General features: G+C 38.1%; 1 protein-coding gene across 1 annotated transcript in view; it reads right to left on the bottom strand.

Annotated features, from left to right (window-relative positions):
• Positions 1–294: 294 nt before the first annotated feature.
• The window catches only part of CCDC81 (coiled-coil domain containing 81), a 67,121-nt gene continuing 42,325 nt past the window's right edge, over positions 295–25,090 (bottom strand). The window contains exons 10-15 of the mRNA XM_044666021.1: positions 23,783–23,887; positions 12,781–12,953; positions 11,211–11,289; positions 10,645–10,871; positions 3,065–3,190; positions 295–459 (exon numbers count right to left, since the gene is read on the bottom strand). Coding sequence (XP_044521956.1) covers positions 318–459; positions 3,065–3,190; positions 10,645–10,871; positions 11,211–11,289; positions 12,781–12,953; positions 23,783–23,887 — 852 coding nt within the window. The 3' untranslated portion in view covers positions 295–317. The remainder of the gene's footprint in view (positions 460–3,064; positions 3,191–10,644; positions 10,872–11,210; positions 11,290–12,780; positions 12,954–23,782; positions 23,888–25,090) is intronic.

The raw sequence follows: 25,090 nt of genomic DNA, 5'->3' as shown, positions 1-25,090 counted from the left end.
CCCATTGGCCCCAGCCCTGGGACCCTAAGTATTCTAGCCCTAACCGCTATACCCCCACCTTTAACTCCAAGCAGAGAGAGGTGAAGAAAGTCAACTGGAGTGATCAGGAAAGCAGGGGGAGACCTATTTTTCCCTATTTGACTTTTTTTAACGTGAACTCTACTAGAGAACATAGAGAAAAAGACTTCTAAAACCGAAGGCACAAAAAAAACCTCATAATATTGTTTTCATTGAGGTGTGATAAGCAGTCCACAGTCACATCACCACATCCAAAAGATTAAACTTTTCCCCAGGAAACCCAGGCCCAAACATTTTTTTTAAACCAGCAGTCTGGAGCCATGTAAATGTTTGGTCATCGGCCACAGGTTAGTTTCCCCACAGTTGTTCAGACGCCTCTTACACTGGCAACAACGTCGATACTTTTCGCACTGATCCAAGATGAACAGCTTGTCGGAAGCCCTGAGAAGAAAAAGAAGAAAAATCCATCAATTCCATTCAGTTTAGTGAACATCTATTACTACATACAAAGAACCAAGAGGCTCCGTGGGATGGTGGGTAGATAAGACAGCCAGAGAGTCAGGAAGACTGAGATTCAAGTCCCATGCCTGTGTCACATATGTCTGCATGATACACGCATGATGGATGTGGGATGTCGGGCAACTACCGAAGAGTAGATAGCATAGTCCTTATAGAGAAGGTGGCAATCTGCATTGGGAGAGGACGTTTCCCCACCAGGAGATCCCTATGCCAGTGAAATAATAGGGACCACATAAATACAGACAGAGCCATAGATATTTCATTTCTGGAAGTAGTGGTGACTAACAGAATGGGAATCCAAAAGCCTGGTCAGAAGTCTGTCTGATAGATAAGAATGAAGAATGGAAAGTGGAGCCATTTATTCATTTATTCAGCCATGCATTAAGCACCTGTTATATGTAGCACAGTACTGAGCTTTGGGGGAAGAGGCAAAAAGATAAAAAAAAAAAACACTCTGTCTCTGTGCACGTATGTACATATATGGAGATACAGGTATATTTCTTGGAAAAGATATCAAAGTGGTTTGTCTTGTATGGATCACTTTACAGATGAGAAAAGTGAGTCAAACAGGATTATAATGACTTACCCAGGATTGTACAGCTGACAAGTATCGGAGGCTGGGTTTGAACTTTTTTTTAACTCTCACCTTCTGTCTTAGAACCAACACTTTGCCAATACTTTGAACCAATAACCAATTATTGGCAAGCTAATTTTTAAATATACATGGAAAGACTTACATGAAATTATGAAGAGAGAAATGAGCAGAACCACGAGAAAAAAACGTGTATTGGTTCTAAGACAGAAGAGAAATAAGGGCTAGGCAAGGTGGGGTCAAGTGACTTGCCCAGAACCACACAGCTAGAAGTGTCTGGGGTCAAATTTGAACCCAGGACCTCCCATCTCTGGGTCTGGCTCTCAATCCCTGAGTCACCCAGCTGTGCCTAGATTTGAAACCATGAAGATGAGTCTTCTTGACACCAGATCCAGTGTTTCACTGTACCACTGGATATAGCCTTGGACAGACAAATGCACCATCAGAAACTTCCTAGGTAAGTCACTTAGCTTGTGTCTTCCTCGGTTTCCTCATCTAAAAAAGGGGATATATCAATAATAGCGCCTACTCTCTATGACTGGTATCAGAAAAATAGGTGTTAATATCTGTAAAGTCCTTTGCAAACTCTGATGTACTCCATAAATGCTCTTGTGATTCTCAGGCTCTCTAGGCTCCTTATCACCAAGATTTACCATTTCCCTGAAGTCACAAGTTATTTGCATATAGTATGTGCAGTATATATGTTGTTATATGTGTGTATAATATACATTGTGTGACATATACAATGAAGTCTGCTCAGTACTCACTATCTAATCTGGAGAATTGTGTTTATCAATAAATGAAAAAATAATCATACAAGGATGTTCAGGATAGGGGCCAAAGTAGGGAGGTTTGAAGTGGGAGAGATCCCTTTCGACCAGGGGTAAGAAAGGCAGGCTCCATGGTGGAGGTGGCACCTGAGTTTGACCTTAAAGGATGTTGATCATTCTAATAGCAAGAAAACTGGAGTATCCATTTAAGGCCAAAGGGGATAACCTAACCTACATGAAAGCAAAGAGGAGGAAGAAGGTGGGGTGGGGGGAGGAAGATTGGGGAACAACATGGTACTCCATTTGGAATGTAGACTGTAGAAAAGAAATAGGAAAACCATATTTTGAAAGGCATTGAATGCCAGCAAATATGATTTGTATTCATTTAGGCAATAAGGAGCTGTTTAGAAGTTTCGGGGCAGAAGCAGTGACAAAGAGGCATAGGTCATCATCACAAAACAATCTAGATGGCCCAGTGGATGGAGTGCCACGCCTGGGACCAGAAGATCTGAGTTCAAATCTAACTTCAGACCCTTACTAGTTGTATGGTCCTGGGCAAGTCACTTAACCCTGTTTAACTCAGTTTCCTTCTCTGTAAAATGAGCTGGAGAAAAAAATGGCAAAGTATTCTAGTCTCTTTGCCAAGAAAACCCCAAATGGGATCACAAAGAGTCAGAAACAACTGAAACAACTCAGCAGCAGCAACATTAATCACAAGTATTTGTGCTTACACATAGTAACCTTGATATATACTGTTATAAAGTATACTTGGGGTAGAGAGAAATGTGTCTTATTTACAGTTTTCCTCTCCCTAGTATTTACTGAACTCAATAGGTGTTTAATACATGGTTCACTGAAGAAATGAAATGTCTACAAATTTCTCTTCGCCACTGGTGCTCCAAGCAGGCTCCTGGATTACCACTCTGCTAGTCAATACCATTTCCAGAAATAAAATTTCTTCTCCTCCCTCCCTGTCCTGCCTATCAGCATGGAGGGGAACCCTCCCAGGGCATCCCTGGCCAAGAACGCTGCCTTACAGAAAGAAGTCAAAGGAGAATAAGTCTCCCTGCCCTCCTAGGAGAGGCAAAGGTGGGAAATGTGATGGAGGGAGCTCGCTGTGGGTTGGCATTCCAAAGTGAAGGGTCAGGCCCTGGCTGAGCCTGACCGTTTAAATATCTTCTCCTCCATGTCCCGATGCCTCTTCAGCTCTGCACTCTTCTCCCAGTTCTCCTGCAGACCCTGGTTCATCTTCATTGCCCTCTCAAGCTCCGCCATTCGCTCTGCCAAGTGCCTAAAAAGAACAAAATATGTCAGTTCCGAAGAGATCCTGCTTATTAAAAAAGGCAATGAGGAGACCAAGCGATCACTCTTTGCAGATGATATGATGGTCTACTTAAAAAATCCTAGAGAATCAACTAAAAAGCTCATGGAAATTACCAAAGAGACCCTGCTATTAATGGCAGCAGACAAAGCCCCGGCCACATTCCCAGACCTTCTCCTGCCCTCCCTTCAATGGCCCATCATATTGCAAATGGAATGCCTTGGTTGGGTCCAGTTATCTCTGAGAAATAAATGAAAAGGTGGTGTTCTGGGATTCCATTTCGTTCTCTGGAAAATGAGTAGGGGAGATGGATCACATGATCTTTATTGTTCGTCCCTGTTCTAAAACCCATGAGCAACAACACTAGACAACTCATTAACTCTCAGATACTAGATATTTTGGCAAGTCATTTCATTTGTCTTCCTCAGTTTCCTCATCTGTAAAACTGGAACAATAATAATGTCTACTTCCCAGAGTTGTGAAACTAAGAAGAGATATGTGTAGGACCATATGAATGTTGAATGTCATTATTATTCAAATAGATATGAAAGTGGAGGGCCAGCTAGGTGGCTCGGGAGATAGAGAGCCAGGTCTGGAGTCAGGAGGGCTTGGGTTCAAGTCTTGCTGTATGATCCTGGGCCAGTCACTTAACCCCAACTGCCTAGTCCTTACCAAGAGCATTAAGAACTAGGCAGTTGGGGGTTAAGAGACTTACCTTGAAACAAATAGTTTAATGGAAGAGTTTTGGGGAAAAAAAAGTCAATAGGGACAGGGAATAGACAAGATTCCAGAGATTCCAATGGGGAATTTCCTCTGCTGATATGGGTCAGTAACTTCCCCCAAAGCTAATGGCCTTAGAAAGCTACCTACAGCCCTGAATGCTTATAGGACTTGCTGGGGGGTCATCCAGAGAGTATGGGTCTTAGGCAGGATTTGAACCTATGTCTTCCAGTTTCTGAGGCCAGCTCTCTTATCTATACAGATATCACTATGTGGCAGCTAGATGGCTCGGTGGATAAAAGCATTGGACCTGGAGTCAGAGTCTTGAATTCAAATGCATTATCATATACTTCCTAGCTGTGTGACCCCAGGCAAGTCATTTAATTTGTGTCTCCTTTAGTTTCCTCATCTGGAAAAGGAAGATTGTCAATAATTGCAAGAAAAGCATTTTGCAAACCTTAATGTACTATATTTCAAATATATCATAACATATTATATGATATATACATTATATATTCTATGTAAATTATTACCTATAAATTATTTGTATATTGATTAATATAAATTATTATAGAACATTTATAATATATTAGAGAATATTTATAACATTTAATATATTGTATAAATATAATTATATATATTTAAAATATATAAATAATATAGAGAGCATATATAAATATATGTAAATGCTACTCTACATTCCGTATCATCAGCATTTACCATTTGGCTGAAGTCGTGAAAGGTTAGAACTGGAAAAGATCTTAGAGGCATCTAAGCTAATCTCCTTAGTAGATAGATTGAAGAGAGGAAGAGCCAACAAGGGAAAGGGACAAAGCCAAGGAAACCCAGAAGGTGAACCGTGGTGCCAATACTAGCGCCCAGCTCTTCTGACCCTCAGGTAATCAGAGACCTTTTACAATATTTCAAGCTGTTTTCTAGAGTTTATACAATTTCATTTTCAGCTCCACGGTTGCTTAGGACTCTGATATATACCTAATTTAATGGAAATTCAACCCCCAAGTGACCCCAATAGCCTGAAGATTTCTCCTCTGTCACCACGGCCATGACAAAGGTCCATATTCCAACCTCATCCTGTTGAAGGCATCACATTTGAGGAGCAGGGAGGTAGAAAAAGCACAGAATTTGGCACAGAAATCAACTAAAGGAGATGGTGGGGGTGGTGGGGAAGCAAACAGGCATCAGTAAATGAAACAGGCAACTTCTTTGTTAAGCAAAACAAACCTTCCATTGCCTGTGAAGCCATGTACTCAGTAATGTATGCAGTGGTGTCATTTTGGCAGAGAAATGAATGGAGTATTATTTGTTTGACCTCCAGATACAATGATGATGTGTTTTCTCAGTCTCTAATAACTATAGCTCACATTTCTCTAGCAGTCTACATTTTAGCTTATGGGGTGTTTGACTCTCAATCATCTTATAAAACAAAGAGGGCAAGATGATGATCCCCATTTTCTAGATGAGGAAACTGAGGCAAAGGGGCTTGTTAAACATCCCTCAATGAGTAAAAATGTCTTGAGAACAGGATTCTTGTCTCAATTCTTGTCAATCTATTGTCAAAAATAGTCAATGCTCTTTCCATAACATTATGTTGTCTCTCACATACCATGTTGCCTAGGTTGAAGGGAAAAGGTAATAATAATATTAAGGTGGGACCCCTTTCTACTAGGGTCCTTGCTGAGTGGGAAAAGCACTCTATTTAGAGTCAGACGATGCCACTGGTCTTCAAATGTGCAGTCAGTGATCAGGGACCCAGAGGGCAGAACTGGGAGCAGTGTGAGACAAAGAGGCAAATTTAGGTTTAATCGAAGGAAAAACTTCCTAACAATGAGAGCTGTCCAAAAGTGGAAATGATTGCCTCCAACGAGGGCGCTTTTTCCAGCACAGAATGACTTCGGGTAGAGACTAGAGAACCTTTTCTCAGGGATACTTCTATAAAAGAATAATGCATTTGCTAGAGAATGACTCCAAAATACATGTTGATGTTCCTTGAAATACCCTAACCTCCCAGTTGCTCAGTCTCCTCTCATCCCAGGACCATGACTTAGCAGGTCGACCATAGAGTATACATAGAACACAAAATGCTCTTAGAGCCCATCTAGTCTCATTTAACAGAAAACAACTCCGAGGCCCAGACAGGTAAAGTGAATTCATTTCCCAATGCCCCCCTAAGTAAGTTAGGCCAGCACAACTAGGACTAGACCCCACATTGGCTCCCTCTAATATCCCAAGCTTCTATCTAACTCCTACTTAATTGTTTCATTTTCTATTTTCCTAGTATTTGCAAAAATATCAAATATGTTTTGGTTTCTATTTCTATGGTATGTCTATTTATTTTGTTCTTATTTTAATCTGAGGCTTTTCCAAAGAGAACTGAGCCAGCGATAAGATTAGACTCTACTTCCCTTTGTTTTTGACCAGTAAGAGCCACTAGGGGCCAGTATGCTCTAATAAAAATGTTTGCAACCGTTTCATTCATCTGCATTTTGAATATCATTTCTCTTTCCTTCCTGGAATCATAGCATGGAAGAGTTAGTGGGATCTTTATTAGATCAATCATCTTATCCAACTCCTTTGGCAAAAGAAGAAACAGAAACTCAGAGAGACTAAGCCACATTCAAAATCTCACAGGATCATAGATCTAATGCTGGAAACAACTGCAGAGACCAACTAATCCAACTCCTCATTTTACAATTGAAGAAACAGAAGCCTAGGGAGGCTGACTTCCCCAAGATCACCCATGTGGGTGTCAGAGGGAAGATTTGAATCCAGGTCCTCAGTACTGTAATAGCAGCAGTCTTTTTACTACACCACAATATGTCCCCTACTAATTAGTGGTAGCAGCAGGATTGTGATCCCACTCCTTATTCAGAGCTCCTTTTTAATATTAAAATGGTCCCCTTTCTCCTAGACAGCATGATATAGTGGGAAAAGCACTGCTCTGAGTCACTTCTCTTTGAGCCTCAGTCCCTGCAGCTATGAAAAGAGAAATAATATAAAGAATATTTGGACTATCTAACTCACTGGGTTATTGTACAAAATTGTACAATTGTACACAAGGTGATATGTGAGCTCTTATTATCAGGTGCCAAAACCAGTGTTGGCCCCATGGCAAGAAATTCAATGTTGATAGCAACACTGAATTGGTTCTTCTGGGACCCAGGGGGCAAAACTGGGAGCAGTGAGAGGTAAAGAGGCCATTTAGGTTTAATACAAGGAAAAACTTCCTAACAAGGAGAGCTGTCCAAAAGTGGAGTAGACTACCTTAGAGGAGGGTGAGTTTTCCAGCAGAGAATGTCTTCAAGTAGAAACTGGAGAACCATATTTCTCAGGGATATTTATATAAAATAACAATGCATTTGTTAGGGGACTTCTTCAAAATACATGTTGATGTTCCCTTAAACACCTTAACCTCCCAGCAGCTCAGTCTCTGCTCATCCCATGACCTATTTCTTCCAGTCCACCCCTCAGCTACATATGGAGATGGTCACACCTTAGATCTCTTTAGCACCCACAAGGGTTCCATTTAACCATCAAAAACTCTAAAAACATTTTATCACCTCCTCTCATTTTATCTTTCCCTATGCCTCATCCCTCTTAAACTTATCATCTTAATCATCACCTCCATATTTCCCCTAACCTTTCTCAGGTTATTAACTCTGCTCTGGTTTCATGTTCCTTTCTTCCCTTCTAAATCTTATATAATCCTTTTAAACCCCATAGTTAACCAGTTCCATTCCACATTTTCCTATGCCCTATAATCTTTTACCCCTTGTCCTATTATCAGTGATGGACAAACTTTTTAAAGAGGGGGCCAAAGGAAAGGAAATGCTCATCTGTCAGTCTGTTTCTAAGGCAACTCTTTCGAAGTTTCATTGTATTGTATCCTACTCATTGTATTCGTCACATTAGGAATAATGTCATGTGGTTGGATAGAACATTTCAGGGGGTCGCATCTGGCCTACTGGCCGTAGTTTGCCCATCACTGTCCTATACCATCATTCATCCCTTCCTAATCCCAGCCTTGGATGACCTCTGCTGCCCACCTCCTTTATTCTTTCTTATGTACTTATGAACAGAAAAGGAGGGAAAAACTGAGCTGAATGGGCCAACTAATAAATTTGTTATCTAATCTCAACTGGATTTTCACTGCAGCAAAATAATCCTTTTTCTCTCCATAAAGGTTGTTCTAAATTTTCTCTTCTCTCAAATCTCCAACTTTCCCAATACTCAGTATTTATTAACCCTGCTATGTGTCAGGCACTGTGCCAAGTGCTGGAGATACAAACACAAGCAAAAAGAAAAACAGTCCCTGCCCTCAAGGTGCTTACACTCTTATGAGAAGACAGCACACAATAGGGACAAGAAAAGGGATGGGGACAAGGAAAGTACTAGCATGGAGGCATGATGAGGACCTTACTAATACTCTAATACCAATAGGCCATTTGCATATTTATTTTTTATGTATTCTATATGTATATTTTATCTTCTTGAATAGACTGAAAGCTCCTTGAGGGCAGGGACTATTTCATTTTGTCATTTTATGTCCAATACCTACTATTGTAACTGGTACAAAGTAGACCCTTAACAAGTATTTGTAGAGTGATTGATTACTGCTCAAAGAGGAATTGGATAAGCTGATCATTTCTACTACTTACTAACTATGTGACTATGGGCAAATTATTGCATATATCTGGTCACTTCTAATTTCATCACTATGCTATTAATTCAAGCCTTGATTGAAACTACTTTCCTCAGCCTCCTCTTCCCTGTGTATGGCTTAGATGACTAGAGGGTAGAATACCAAACTCCTCCCAATGCTTTCCTTTATAGAGAGCAGAAATTAGACTTTCTGGCTCATTCCACTTGGCACTTGCTTATTTTCCTAGTTTCAGCTCCATGGAACAAGATGCTCCCCTCTTACTTAGCAGAATTAATCTCAGAATTTAGTGGTCATTTGTCAAGAATGAAGGGTTTCTAGAATGAAGGAGGAGTTCATTTATGCTAAAAACTTAAACAGCAAAAACTTTCATAGATGAAAATTCCAGTTTCCCACTACCCCCCATCCCTGCAGCTTTTCCTGACTCCTTTTGCTATCTCCCCTCATTAAATCAGAAAGCCCCTTGAAGGCAGTTGTCTTTATATCAATTGTATCCACAGTGCTTAGCACAATGCTTGGCACATAGTAGGCTCTTAATGTTTATTGGATTAGATTGGATTGGTCCTTGGTTTTCCTATACCTGCAAAATGAATGAATGGGATTAGCTGATTTTAATCCCTTTTCCAGTCCCAAGCTATATGTATGTAAGAATATTAGAAAGAAGAAACATAGAGAGAGAGAAACAGTTCATTTTTTTTTACATTGAACTTAAATGACCAGAATCAAAGAACTTTGAAGACAAAGACTTGGTCTAAACTAAACTTTTCAGCTCCCTAGTTACCAAGTTCAGTGTTCTTTGCCCCAATGTATTAGAAAAGGAAACAGGACTGAAATTAAAGAGAACCCTGTTCCTTTCTCAGAGGAGGAAATTGAGCCCCACAAATCATACAGCTTATAAATAATAAGCTTGGACTTGAACCCAAAGCAAGTCTCCTGACTCCAACTTCAGTGCTGGTATATCACTTCCCAAGGACCCTTTGGTGTCATGAGTTCCTTCTTTTACTGAATCCTAACAACTTATTCCTGATTTCATGCTTCTCAAGCCAACTTTGCCCTTCCATGAAAAACCACCACCCCGTTGCTCTAGTTAATCAAATCATGCCACCTCTAGGAGACACTTTTACCATCATTACAGTAGTTTCAAGGTCATATAACAATGAGTTTCTGAAATCCAACTGTCGCTATCGTCCATCGTCACGGACAGATTCTATAGCACAAAAGCCAAGAGACCCAAGATAGTTATTACTGAAATCTGAGAACCACATGAAAGACAAATGTTAAGGGGACTGTAGATTAAAATATTATAATAATACAATAATCCTAAGAGGCTCTCCAGGCATGAGGGAGGCAACAGAGCAGGAGGGAAATCCCCCAAGAGGATTAGCCAAACATAAGTACTTCAGGGGACCAGTGTTGGGTTGCTCAAAGCCTTTTTATTCTTTGTTCTTTTTATTATCTCAATAAAATAAAATAAATAGAACCTTTAGCACTCTTTATGATTGCTAAATGCTTAGAGAATTCCAACATCTCAAGAATGGAAAGGGATCCTAGAGGCTGCCTAGTTCACCTTAAACTGAAAGACTGAAAGTCCCTGTTACAATATCCCCAACAAGTAACACCCCCTTAACCCCCAGCCTCTATATGACAGCTTCCAATGATGGAGAGCTTACTACATCACAAGAAAGCACACTCTACTTTTGATTAGCAATTCACAGTCATATGATAGCCATTCCTCTTGAAGGTAGTACAGAGGGTGAGAGATTTTCTTTGGTAACATTAGACAGGACAACAGTAAGGAACTAGGAACATCCCTATGCCTTCTGAAGCTAGCATAGCAGTGGTTACCTCCACTCTCCCTCAGTAATAACTATCAGAGAAAGAATGTCAAACTGTGGGGGCATGGGAGGCATGCGTATGGACCATAGTGTTCCAAGCCTTTTCCACATGTACTGCGTGTGCACGTGTTGTTTGTATGTTTGTATACAGTTTATGGGAATTTGTTCAGCCCAGTTTCCCAAGTTCTTACTCTCTCTGGGTCTTCTGTAACATCTCTACATCCCGCCTTTGATCCACCAGCTGGCGTAGGATTGCTGTTCTCTTGTGGTCTGCGACCGACTGCATCTGGTGCTTCATGTACTTTTGCTCCCGCTGCTTCCTCTCCAACATAAGCTGGTTGCTCATGTCCATCTTCCCAAAGATGGGCTCTGATGAATCTGGCTCATACATGGGCAGTGGAGGTGGCCTGTTTTTTATCTAAAACAATAATACAGATAGAAGGAGAATGGGGAGAGATTTCCCAGGAATCCAATCCTCAGATTGGATAAGACAAGATTGCACAGAGCACACAGTGTGATCCTCTAAGACAGGGGTCAGCAATGTATGGCTCTCGAGCCATATCTGGCTCTTTTGAGGGCCAGATATGGCTCTTTCTGCAGGAGCCATAAAGTCAATTTTTTTTTCCAGGTGCTGTGACAGGAGCAGCACTGTGAGCACTGTACGGCTCTCACGAAATTACATTTTTAAAAATGTGGCATTTATGGCTCTCACGGCCAAAAAGGTTGCCGACCCCTGCTTTAAGAGTTAGGTTCCTACCTGTACATCCAAGGCCCTCTTGTAATATTGTGCTTCTTCCATCCTATCTTTTAAGTACTTTGATCGCTGAGCAGCTAGGCTAAGAGACAAGGAGGAAAGGCAGAAAAAGGACAAGAAATACAACTCATCATCAATCAATCAATCAATCAATCAATAAGCATTTATTGAGCACCTACGATGTACAAGCAACTGGATGCTGAGAATTCAAAGAAAAATTAAGCACCTATATGAATGAGGCCCAGTTATGGTATTTATCTTTTCAAGTGGAAGAAAGAAGAGTTTAAAAGTGAAAAAAATAATAAATTAAAATTTTCTTTAAAAGGTTATGCTATGCATTGTACAAAGCAAGAAAAAGAGAAGAATTGCTTGCTGTCTACTGGGAGATAATATTTTTTAAAATAATAAAATAAAAATCAATTAATTAATTAAAAATAAAAAACAAAATGAAACTAAAAATATAATATAGTGAATGTTTATAATCAAAGTTTGTCCCACTTTACACAAACTTGACATAAACATCTATACTTAAAAACAGTGTGATTGACTATTCACTTAACAAAAGGATCATCAATATTTTTTAAATGAAGAACTTCATTTTTAAAGATGATCCAATTTATATGCAGCCTTTTGGATGCATTATACTAACATATAGTATGCATATTTATTTCCTAGACATATACTTTTTTTAATTCAATTGATGTCTTCAGATATTTGAGAACTCTGGTTGTGTCCATCCCTTAATATAGGGAGAATTGTTCTTAAATAAGACATAGTCATGCCTTTTTTTAACAGTAATTTAAATGCCTTTTTTAATATTTTATTCAATTACCTGTAGATATGATTTTTAATAGTCATTTTCTGAGATGATGTGATCCATATTCTCTCCCTTCCTTCCTCCCCTTCCTCCTCCCTCAGATGGCAGGCAATAGGATTTAGGTTATACATATGCTATCATGCAATATATGTTTCTAGGTTTGTCATGTGGAAGAAGACACATATCAGTTATGTAAGAAAAAAATTGCTGAAGGAAATAAACGAAAAAGGGAATGCTATTTGATGATGTAGCAGAGGTGTCAAACTCATTCATCAAAACTTCTGTGTAGGAAACAGATTAAAATGTAATTGGGAAATGTTTAACAAAGTAAAAATATAATAATATAATGTAAAACTGTGTTTTGCTAAGTCAATATAATATGTGCCCTGCAGAGTTTGACCATAGCACATCTACTCTGTTTACATCTCCTCTAACCATTTGTGCCTAAAAGGGGAAAAAGCCAACTCACTGCATAACCATACAACCTAGCTACATCTAGGGAACCCAAAGCACTTTAAAATGGCAGGTGTTTACAGAAAGACTAAATAGTGACTGTGCTAATGAGAATAAGAATAATAAAAATAATGTCTACATTGAGACTTCTTCTGTGAAATGGCTTCTGCTGAAACTAGTTATTAGAGCTGAGTAGTAAACTGAGTGATAATGAGAATATTAGCACAGGGTCACATCCCAGTGGGGACCATTAACACTATAAACTCACTTTCCACTGTTCAAAGAATAGTAAACCAGACTTACTCTTCTGTGAGCTGCACTTGTTCTAGGCGGTCCATTAGCTCAGCATTCTGTTTCTGCTTCATTTCCTTTTCTCGTCTGCTCTCCATTTGTTTCAGTAGACCTTGGGAATACTCCTCCTGCTTAGCAGAATTTATTTCTGGACTATGTGGTCGTTTGTCAAAAATAAAGGATCTCTGGAATGAAGAAGCATTTCATTTATGCTAAAAGCATCATAGATGAAGATTCAAAAGTCTTCAGTCAATCAGTTGAGCACCCAGTGGGCAGTAAGCTCATTATTGGCTGCTATAGAATGACAAAAGAAATGGTCCCCCACCTCCAAGTGCCCATATTCCTGTTGTAAAAAACAAGACATGCAAATATGAAATAATAAGAAAACAATAAGTACTAAATTATTAAGTACAGTAGAAAGTAGTTCAGAAAAAAAGAGATCAGCAAGGAATGATTCATGAGACCACAAGATTGAGAGCTACAAGAGATATTAAGAGTTATAACACCAGAATGAAAGAATTAAAGAATCACCCAACTTCCTAGTTGGAGAGAATCAGAGAATCCAAGTGGCCATCTAGTCCATCCCACACTTCCAAAAAGGACCCCTTCTTTATCATACACTCCAGGAAGGTATCGAGTCTTGGACTGAAGCCTTCCAGTGAAGAGAAAACTCTCTTGAGTCAGTCCATTCCTTCTTTAAACAACTCTAATTATTAGAAGGTGTTTCCTGACATAAACTCTAAGTTTGCCTCTTTGCAAATCATTGTTCTTTGTCCTGTTCTCTGGAGCCCAGAAGAACAATACTGATTCTTCTTCCATGTGACTGCCATTCAGATACTTGAAGACAGGTATCAAGTCCTCCCAGGTCTTCTCTTCTCCAGTCTAATTACCTCTAGTTCCTTTAGCTGATCTTTATATAGCTTGGTCTCGAACCTATTCCCATTATAGATGCCCTCCCATGGATGATCTCCACCTTCATTCATGCCCATCTTAAACTCTGACTCTCCAAACTGAACTTAAAGAGACCATTGTTTGTTTCAGTTACGTTCAACTCTTCATGACTCTATTTGGGGTTTTCTTGGCAGAGTGGTTCACCATTTCTTTCTCCACTTCCCTTTACAGATGATGAAACTGAGGCAAATAGGGATAAATGACTTGCCCAGGGTCATATGGCTATTAAATGTCTAAGGCCAGATTCAAACTCAAGAAGATAAGTCTTCCTGACTCCAGGTCTACCACTCTCTCCATTGTGCTATTTAGCTGCTTTATAAAGGGACTACTAGCCCCTTATTTTACAACAGTTGATGAAGCAGACAGAGTGGAAGGAATTTGCCTAAAACTTCATAAGATATGACATAAAATGAAACTTAAAGTATGTGTAGAATTTAAACAGCCAAAAGAGAAGTAAATAGTGGAGAGATTAAGGGAAAGAGATGAGTTGGGCAGAAAATATAGGAACAGGTATACAGAGGAAGAAACAAACACTAAAAATTAGAGAATGGATAGTTTTCTCACCTTACTAGAGAAGAGGCATATTGAAAATCTACTAGGAGAAAAAAATACATAAGATCCAGTCAAACTGGAGGAACGAGGAGGAAATTAGATGGCAGATCTTTGAATTGAGGAAGAGAGTTCATGACCAAACAAGAGAAAGGATCACAGAAGTTAAAATGGACAATTTTGATGACATAAAGTTAAAATTATTGCACAAATAAAATAAAACCAAGGCAGTTCAAATTAAGAGAAGCAGGTAAATGAGAAGAAAAATCTTTGCAAACATGTTTCTTTAAAAAGAAAGTCTCATTTCTAAGATATCTAGGGAAGTGATTAAAATTTATAAGAATAAGAGCTATTTTCAATTAATAAATGGCCAAATTATATGAATAGATCATTTTTAGAAGAGATCCAAGCTATCAATAGCCATATGAAAAATGCTCTGTCATAAGTAATTAGAGAAATGCAAATTAAAACAACTCTGAGGTTCCCCACCACTATCAGATTGACAAAGTTAATAAAAATGGAAAATGTCAATACTGGAGAGACTATGGGGAAGAAATTATTAATGCACTATCAATATCAATGGAAGAACTGTTTCAGCCATTCTGGAAAGCTATGCCCCAAAAGCTATTAAATAGCAATGTCCCTTAGACCTAATCATACCATAGAGCAAGAAAGAGAAAAGGATCCCACATGTACAAAATTATTTACAGCAACTACTTTTTGGTGGCAAAGAATTAGAAATTAAGTAGCATTGGGGGTGAAGGCAGCCACAAATTGAGGAATGATTGAACAAGTATGGTATATAAGAATAGAATGTTATTTTTCTATAAGCAATAATGAAGGGAATACTTTCAGAGAAATCTGGGAAGAATTGTATGAACTTATGCTGAGTGAAATGAGCTAGATGGGAACAATTTATATAGGTTCATTTTTATTGATCACTGATTAAAATTTATAAGAATGCACAGCTATTTCTCAAGTGATAAATGGCCACTTGAATAGAACACTTTCAGAAGAAATCCAGGCTATTGATAGCCATATGTCTCGACAACACTGTTAAAGGCAAACAGCTCTGAAAGATTTTGAAATCAACACAATGACCAATCATAATTCCAAAGAAGTCATGACATAATATGTTCCCCACCACCTAATAGAGAAATGTCAGAGAGCAAACTGAGATACATTTTTCTTTACATGACTAAAGCAGGAATTTGTTCCACTCTACTATATACATTTCCTATAGGGATTGTTTTTTTTTTTAAATTTCTCAGTTGTGGGGAGAGAAAAAGGGAGTGAGGTGAGAGGGAATTTAGAACTTAAAATGAAAGTGATTTTTTAAAAACGCACCACGTACCAAGCACTGGGGGTGCCAAAGGGGAAATGAAACAATCCCTACTCTCAAAGGGCTCATATACTAATTGGGGGAGAAAACACCTATGAAAGAGAAAATTCAACTGGAAATGAATGGAAAAGCCCAGTAGTCTTTAGGCTACAGTGGTAGAAAAGATAAGTAGTACCCAAGGTTCTAGGGATTACAATAAGAAGCAGATAGTAAGGTCTGGTGGACCAGAGGGCACAGTAAAAGGGCAGATTGTTAAAGGCCGGTGATTCTCCTGAAGTTCCCTTAAAAGCCATCATTTACAGGTGGATAACTCATTTTGATGGCTTGCAAACAATTTTAATACTTCAACTATATACCTCTCCACCTCCAGTTCAAAACACAAAACCCAGTTTACTATGGATTAAGCACCTTGAACAAGCATCATAGTTTCTGGCACACTGCAATAAAGATTAACAGAGAGTGCATACAAAGAGAACAATGTCTAGAATATATTCTGGTTTTTTTCTTATGAATCCTTAGCTAAGCTAGTCAATACAGGAATGGCAAAACCCTTTAGATATGTAGTTGGGAGAGGCCTGAATTCAAATCCTGCCTCTGCTATTTACAAATCCTACCCTTTGCTATTTTAACAATTATCCTTTCACTGTCATCTAAAATTTCTAAGCCTTAATTCTTTATTTTTAAAATTAAAGGATAGGATCAAATGATCCCAATGGTTCCTTAGAGCTATAAATCCTATGGACCTGTGAAATGGAGCTAGTCATATATCCTTGGCTCATATGAGCAAATGACTGAGGCGCATCTTGAATGAATGAATGAACAAATATTTAGTAATTGATTACAGTATGCCAAGCACTGGGCTAAAACTAATAAAATCATTCCATTAGTAATTTAGCAGAACTAACACCTGCTGTTACGCTTGTTAAGCAATTAAAAACATGATGAGACTTGCTGCCTAATGTCTTCTAACAATCCCACTCCAGGACATCATTTTCTAGCTGCACCACATTTTCAGCCTAACCATTTCCTTGAAGGCAATGAGTTACAATGCTGTCAGCTAATTGATTTTTTAAAATCCTATCCACAGATTCCTTAAATTTAACCGAGATAAATGCAAACTCATTGTCAGAAATGGCATTGACTATGCATGTGAAAAATAATTAGCAGAGAGCATCAATTTCTGCAACAGAAGTATAAAATAGTACTTAAGCCATTTTGCAAATAAATATATTACAATTAAGTTCTTCCTCTTGAATGAGCCTTCCCAATAAAGAATTTCTTTTTTCAAATAGTTTCCTTGTTATCTTCCACGAAAATGATGAACTAAATTGAGGAGTCTCATGCTAGAGCCGTTATCTACTGCTCCTTTCTCCTCCAATCTCCTCCTAATCCTACCACTGAAAATAGGAAAGCTATGTTAAATGGGAGTCTGGAGATAGACTATCTCAGGAGTCAACTTTTACTCCAAGAAACTAACTTATTGGTGGCTCAACAAGTCTAGGACTGGGGAAGTTTCCCTCCAGCCCTTAACAATATCCCTGGGTCAACTGGGGCTCCATACTAAATCCTACTCTCAGGACAAACAGAAGATACAATATTGACTTTGGTAAAGACCAAGATGCTGTAGGAATGAATAAACTGTGTCCTCCCATAAATCAGCTACAGGGGTTCCACCCAATATGCTGGAAGACTTCCTCAAGATTTCCTTACACTGTATGAATGAATATCAATGAAGCATGTGGGCTGTCATCTCCCACCCTTGTGATGGGATTAGGCGACTTTTTAAAATCATACATTTCTCTGACAGGATCTTTTTCTGTGTACTTCTTTGTAATCCTTCACATCTACTTTGTGTTTTCCTCTTCATTTTCTTTCAAGTGATTCTCAACTTAAATTCTTTGGATACTATGATAGTCTTCAGCTTGCAACTATGCAATATTGCTAGAAGAATACTGGTATTAAAAATATAAGCATTATATTTTCTCTTTGATCCAGTAATACTACTATTAAGTTTGTATCCCAAAGGACCCCCCCCAAAAAAAGGAAAAGGACCTATATGTATAGAAATATTTGTAGAAGCTCTTTTTATGGTGGCAAAGAATTGGAAATAGAGAGTATGTACATCATTTAGGGAACTGCTGAACAAGTGGCATGTGATTGTAATAGAATATTGCTATGCTATAGGAAATGATTAGAAGGATATTTTCATAAATGCCTGAGAAGTCTTGCATAACCTGATGCAAAGCGAAGTGAGCAGAACCAGGAGAACAGTGAACACAGTAACAATAATGCTGTACAATGATCAACTGGGAATGATTTAGGTATTCTCAGCAATACAATGATCCAAGACAAGTTCAAAGAACTTATGAAAAATGCTATTTACCTCCAGAGAAAGAACTGATGGAGACTGAATGCAGATCAAAGCATACTTTGTTTTTACTTCATTTTTCTTATGGGATTTTTGTCTATTTTCTTTCACAGCATGACTAATATCAAAATATTTTTTGCATGACTGAACATGTATAACATATATCAAATTGTTTGCCTTACTAATATAATAATTGGGGAAAGGGAACATAATTTGAAACTCAAAAATTTTTTCAAAGCATGTAAAAAATTGTTTTCACATGTAACTGAAGAAAGAAAATGCCATATAAAAAGAAAAAAAATGCACATTTGTTTGAGGGGAGATATATGAGGTCAGTAAAGTACTGTCTAATTTCCCCAAATCAATCTAAACCATTTTTCTCTTTCTGATCAATTTTTAATCCAGTCCATTCTACTATCTGTCAAAGATAAATATGCTTGCTGATGAATAAACCCTAGAGTTTGTCCATCTACCTGAATAGGACAAGAAAAGGATCTGGACTGTGATCTTATTGGTATGAGGAGCTTCTAGAGAGGAACTTCTTATTCTCTTCAATTTATTGTCTTATAGAGTTGCTTGAAGCACTAAAAGATTCAGTGATTTGGACAAGGTCACACAGGCAATGAATGTATCAGAGGCAGGACTTGAATTCTGATCTTTCTAACTTCAAGAACAGCTCTCTATCCACTAGCATTCTACCTCTGTATATTGTATATTGTACTACAGATCAATTATATATCCTAGATCTGGAAAGGTAGGCATTGTTCATCTATTGGTTGGTTTTTTTCCATATGACTAGGTAAGGCAATCTCCTTTGATTGTGGATCTTGTTAGGAGTTTCTACAATACTCCAGGGTGTGATGACATCAGTATAATGTCATCCACAACAGCAGAAAATGAAGGATTTCATCATCTAAAAGAAGTCATACTTCAATAATGGAACCTGCATTGAATATTCTCCATGATGATGGACAGATACTCTCCATTTCCTTAATATTAATAATCAAAGGGTTGTGAAACAAAGTTGTTGTTCTTATCATCTCTTCCAAGGACCCTGGTACACTTCTACCCTTGCACAGGAGCCACCTCTGTAAAATGGGGAAAATATTACTTAATCATCCAGTAAAATGTAAATCTCTTGAGGTCAGGGACAATTATTTATCTTCATATCTAGGAATTCTGGGAAAACAGCAGCATAGAAGCAGCAAGGCTCCAGACCTCTGTAAAGCCCTTCACCACCAATCAAAGAGAAAGGGCTCCAAGGAAACAGAAAACCAAATCTGACAACAGTACAGAGCTGGGGGATCCTCCAGCTGAACCCAACTTAAAAGGTACATGGAAAAAAAGGAGGAAAAAAGCCTGAATTCTTGGAACTGTCCAGTGGGAGGGGAAAGAAAGAAGGAAGATCCCAGATCCCTTCCTCCACCTAATGTGCTGTCTCCAGCAGATCCAGGAATCTCTGGGTGGGCTGGGGCACTTAGTCCAAGGGAATGTCTCACTGACACAGCTGTGCCAAACTCAAGGCTCTGATCATGGACAGCAAGGAGGCTCCTTAGGGAGAAAACTAGAGAGGGTGAACATACTGCCCCACCCCCTTCTCTCAAGGTTTTGACCTCAGGACACTTCCAGCTCTACAGATCAACCCCACCTGGCTTAATCCTATCAATACAGCAGACAAGACCTCTTCAGAGGGCAGGGAAACTCCAACAACCCTCCCCCACAGACTACAATGAAAGTAGCCAAAATTCACTTCTTTAGCTTTTACCACCACATGGGGAAAAAAGCTGGCCTCAGGTCCCACTAACCTAATTAATCAACAAAACAGAGAAGAAGCCCTCCCAGGACTGAATAGCCCAAACCCACAATGATCAGAGGGCCAAGATTACAGACAATTACAGGGAAGAAAGAAGGAAAAAATATGAGTAAACAACAGAAAAAGAAAAAAGAAAACACAATTGACAGCTTCTATCCAGAAATTGTACAAAGAGCAAATGGATCAGAAGAAGATAAAGAAACACCAAGAAAAAAAACATAGAAAATTCAGTGAAATGGACACAGGCTTTGGAAGAACTTAAAATTCAATTAACTCAAAAACTCAAAATTCAATTAACTCAAGAACTCAAAATTCAAATAACTCAAGAACTCAGAAAACAATCAACAGAGGCTGAAGACAATTGGGGAAAGGAAATACATGATCTGATCTAAAACAAGAAAATAATGTCTTAAAAGCCCAAATTGAACAGCTGAAAAATGAAGCAAAGAAGGTGAAAGATGATCTACAAAGAAAAGTAGACCAGAAGGAGGATGACCAAAAATCCAGGGCTGAAATTCAGCCTTTAAAAATTAGAATTCAACAACTAGAAGCAAATGACTTCGCAAGGCAACAATAATATATAAAACAAAATTTAAAAAAATGAAAATTTTGAGGAAAATATGAAACACCTCATTGACAAAACCATAGATCTGGAAAACAGATCTCAAAGAGATAATTTAAGAATTATTGGTCTACTGGAACATCATGACAAAAGAAAAAGGTTGGACATCATCCTACATGAAATTATACAAGAAAATTGTCCTGACATTATCAAACAAGTGGGGAAAGTAGAAATTGAAAGAATCCATAGATCACCTCCTACATTTAATCCACAACTGACAACTTCCAGTAATATAATAGCCAAATTCAAAAACTACCAAACCAAGGAAAAAATATTACAAGCTGCTAAGAAGTCATTCAGATAACAGGGAACCATAGTGAGGATAACACAGGATCTGGCTGCATCTATATTGAAGGACCAGAAGGCATTGAATATAATATTCCAGAAAGCAAGAGAGCTGGGTCTACAGGAAAGAATTAACTGTCCAGCAAAACTGACTATATTCTTGCAGGGGAAAGCATGGTCATTCAATAAAATTGAAGACTTCCAGACATTCATAAAGAAAAAACTGGACTGAAACAGAGCGTTTGCTGCCCAAACACAGAACTCAAGAGAACCACTATAAGGTGATTAAGAGAGCATAGGGGGAAAAAAACCTTTTCTTTAAGGGACCCAATAAGTTCAATTGACTTATATCCCTATAAGAAAAGAAGATATTGGTAACTCTTAAAAATTGTTATTATCAACAGAGTAGCTAGAAGAAGTATACTTAGAGGGAACAGGGACAAACTGTATAGGATGAAATGTCAAGATATATGTGTATACACACACACACACACACACACACACACACACACACACACACATAAAAAAAACTAGAGGTTAAAAAAAGAAGATAATATTAAGAGAAATGGGAAAACAGACAAAATGGAGTAAATTTATATTCCATAAAGAAGGACGTGGGGCAAACAGGAGAGAAGACCCATTCATTGGAAGGATAAAGAGGTTGGAGAAAGGAATTACTTAATTCTTAAGTGCATTGAAATTAGCTTAAAGAGGGAAGAATAATCAGATCCATTGGGACAGAGAATTGATTCATGCCCTATAGAAAAGTAGAAGGGTAACAAATGGACTGGTGGGGAGGGAAGCAATACTAGGGAGGGAGTAGCTTTAAAAGACCTTACAGAACAATAAGAGGGGAATAAGAAGGGAGAGGAGAGAAAGGGAAGTACAGTAAAGGAGGGGATACAATAAAGGAGGGGATTAGGGAAACTGATTAAAAACAAAACACTGGTATAGACAGAAATAGTGAAAGAAGAAAGGGCAGGACAAGGAGAGGGAATCAAAATGTCTGGGAATACATAGTTGATAATTATAACTCTGAATGCGAATAGGATGAACTCACCCATAAAATGGAAGCAAATAGCAGAGTGGATTAGAAACCAAAATATGTTGTCTACAAGAAACACACATGAGACAGGCAGACATACATAGAGTAAAAATAAAAGGCTGGAGCAAAATCTATTGGGCTTCAACTGAAAAAAGAAGGCGGGAGTTGTAATCATGATTTCTGACAAAGCCAAAATAAAAATAGATATAATTAAAATAAATAGGGAAGGTAATTACATCCTGATAAAAGGCAGTATAAACAATGAAGAAATAACAGTACTCAACATGTATGCACCAAATGGTACAACATCTAAATTTCTAAAGGCGAAACTGGCAGAGCTCAAGTAGGAAATAGATAATAAAACTATACTAGTAAGAGATCTGAACCTTCCCCTATTGGATCTAGATAATTCAAACCAAAAAATAAATAAGAAAGAGATGAGAGATAAATGAAAACTTAGAAAAATTAGAGTTAATAGATATATAGAGAAAAATAAATAGGGACAAAAAAAGAACCACTTATGGAATATTTCATCATAATCTTCAGTGTAATCCTGCAGAAAACCAACTAAAAAAGTCCCCCAAATTATTGAGACATATGCCTGAACTCTGGGGTATAAGTAGTAAAATTTTTACCATGCTGTTGATTCCTTTTGTGATATTCAGATTCTTACCCAAGGTCTGATATCACTGTGCTTTGATATCACTGCTTTCAATACTCTCTTGAGATCATTATATGTTTTAAGTCCATAGAATCATAGATATAATTTTACTCTTACTTTATGAGTAAGGAGATTGAAGCATAGAGGGGCAAAGTAATTTGTCCAAGGTCCCAAAGGAAGTAAATAACAGGTTTTTTGGCTTTAAACTCAAACTCCTCTCCATTATGCTATTATGTGAGTGAATCAGGACATCAGCAAATTTTTCTAACATGGGCAATAAAAATGGACAGTGAGTTTGGCTCAGAATTGACCAGGATTAACTTTCTTACAATATATGTCCTGGTCTTAAAAACCATCAGAAAAAGAACATTCTTCTATCCAAGAACCTTTTTCTTATTTTCTTCAAGATAAAAGGAAGGGGGCAGCTGGGTAGCTCAGTGGATTGAGAGCCAGGCCTAGAGACAGGAGGTCCTAGGTTCAAATCCAGCCTCAGACACTTCTCAGCTGTGTGACCCTGGGCAAGTCACTTGACCCCCATTGTCCACCTTTACCACTCTTCCACCTAGGAGCCAATACACAGAAGTTAAGGGTTTAAAAAAAAGATAAAAGGAAATTCTCTCTCTATAAGAATCTCAAGAAGCTGTCTGGCTAACAATAAATTCTTGAATCTGCCCCCAAGCAACCAATTTTGAGTCCACTGTGTGTTTCAATTCCAAGGTAGAAACCATACCATGAAGTTGTATTAAGAAAAGTTACACTGTCCCCAAATGTTCACCATTAAAGTGTCCAACCCTCATCACAAAGAAAGTGTTGCATCAGATATCAATAAATAGTAAAAGGGATTAGCAGACCTTAACATGACAGTCCATTTATTCCTGCAGATTGCCCAAGGCAAAATCTTATCCTGAAAAAACATTATGGCATTCAAATATAGGAACCTAAAAGGAAGGACTGACTAGCTGACACCCAAATACATTAACATTAAATAATGGCATCCCTGGCCTTCAGAAACAACAACAACAAAAGCTGTAGCCAGAAATATAAAGATGATGAGAAGAAAATGGCATCATTTGATATTTATAACATACACATAACAATCCAGAAAGTTACATACTGCAGGAATTATTATCCTCATTTTTCAGATAAAGAAACTAAGGTTAAGAGAGTGACTTACCCACAGTCACATATTGGGAAATATGACTTGAACTCAGATCTGTGAGAAATTGGTAGAAAATGAAATGGGGGAAAGAAAAGGATAAATTAAAAGGGAAAGAGGAAAAAGAGAAAGAGGGGAGAAAGGAGAAAGGAGGAAGAGCAGGAAAGGGATAGGAAGTAAAAAGGAGAAAAGAGGAGGAAGTGGAAGAGAAGAAATACTTACATAATACTCAGGTTTCTCAATCTTGTGGCTTCTAATAGCTTCAGCAACTCCAAGATTATATGCAGCATTTTTCTGATTTTGTTCTCTAATGGCCATATTTTTAGCCTAGTAAGAAAAGAAAGGAAATATGTACTAAAATTATGAACCTGGAAAAAGCAACTCTCTGAGCAACCAATGTGCAGTAGAAGCCTGCCTTTTTAGAAACAGCAATAGCCCAAAAAATGACACCATAAGTTACAGATTATCCCTAGAAATATTCTTCCCTGAATTTAATTAAGCAATTAAGTACCTTCTGTATTCAGAATTGTAAGGAATAGAGTGATAAAATATCAGCAATGAAAAGATACATTCAACTGGTGCTAAGGAAGAAAAAAGACAGAGGAAGAAGAGACTGGGAGTTTAGAATTCTTTCAGCAAGGAATATCTCTTAAACAGTTGTAAACTGCATTTTTATTGGGAGCTTGCCAAGAGTCTGCTAAAATACTGATTAGCACTTGTGCCAAATAAGGTGGAAAGACTCTATTGATAGATTCCCAGGCACCATGCACAGGTGCAGCAATCAGGCAGTTTGCTGTCTGGAAACAGCAGTGGGATCACTAATGATCTCTGCTTTAACAGGTATCGAGTGTAAGTGAATGATTCTAGTGACTAGCAAATGCTGTGCTGTTCTGTGGTGGTTTTTTGTTTTTGTTTTGTTTTTTCCTGAGGCAATTAAGCACTAAATGCCCACAAGATGCAGGCTCAGCTCTTTCCTGGAAGAGAAGATAAAAGGTCTAGAAGACATCGATTATAGGCAAAACCCCTTCAAGTATTTCAGATGTTTTATGGTCAATTTTTAAAAATAAAAGGGAATGATTCAAAGGGAACTAGACTATATTTTTTTTTCATACAGGGAATGCCCAGGAGCAAGGAAATACCCTCTGTCAATGCAGATCAGCAACTTCTCTGCAACCTAGAAAGTTACCTAGAGCACAGAACTAGGGTCAAGGATGGGACTTAAATGATGGGGTCTTCTGGTAACATGGTCAATTCTTTATTCAGTGTGCCACACTGTCAAGCAAAAAGATAGCAAAAAAACACCTAGCAGCCCTTGATTAATTCAAGTCATATGACCCCATGAACTACAACCTTCATTACTTCACAAAAAAATTGCAAATATGATGATCAATCTCCTATTAGTGACCTTCAAAAGATCATGAATGAGGGAAATGAGGGAAATGTGCCATAGGAAAAAAGGAAGGAAGGAAGAGAGAAATAGAGAGAAAGAAAGAAAGAAAGAAAGAAAGAAAGAAAGAAAGAAAGAAAGAA

The sequence above is a fragment of the Gracilinanus agilis genome, chromosome 3 (genome assembly GCF_016433145.1).
Source record: "Gracilinanus agilis isolate LMUSP501 chromosome 3, AgileGrace, whole genome shotgun sequence".
NCBI lineage: Eukaryota > Metazoa > Chordata > Mammalia > Didelphimorphia > Didelphidae > Gracilinanus > Gracilinanus agilis.
This window is presented reverse-complemented; position numbering and strand designations above follow the sequence as displayed.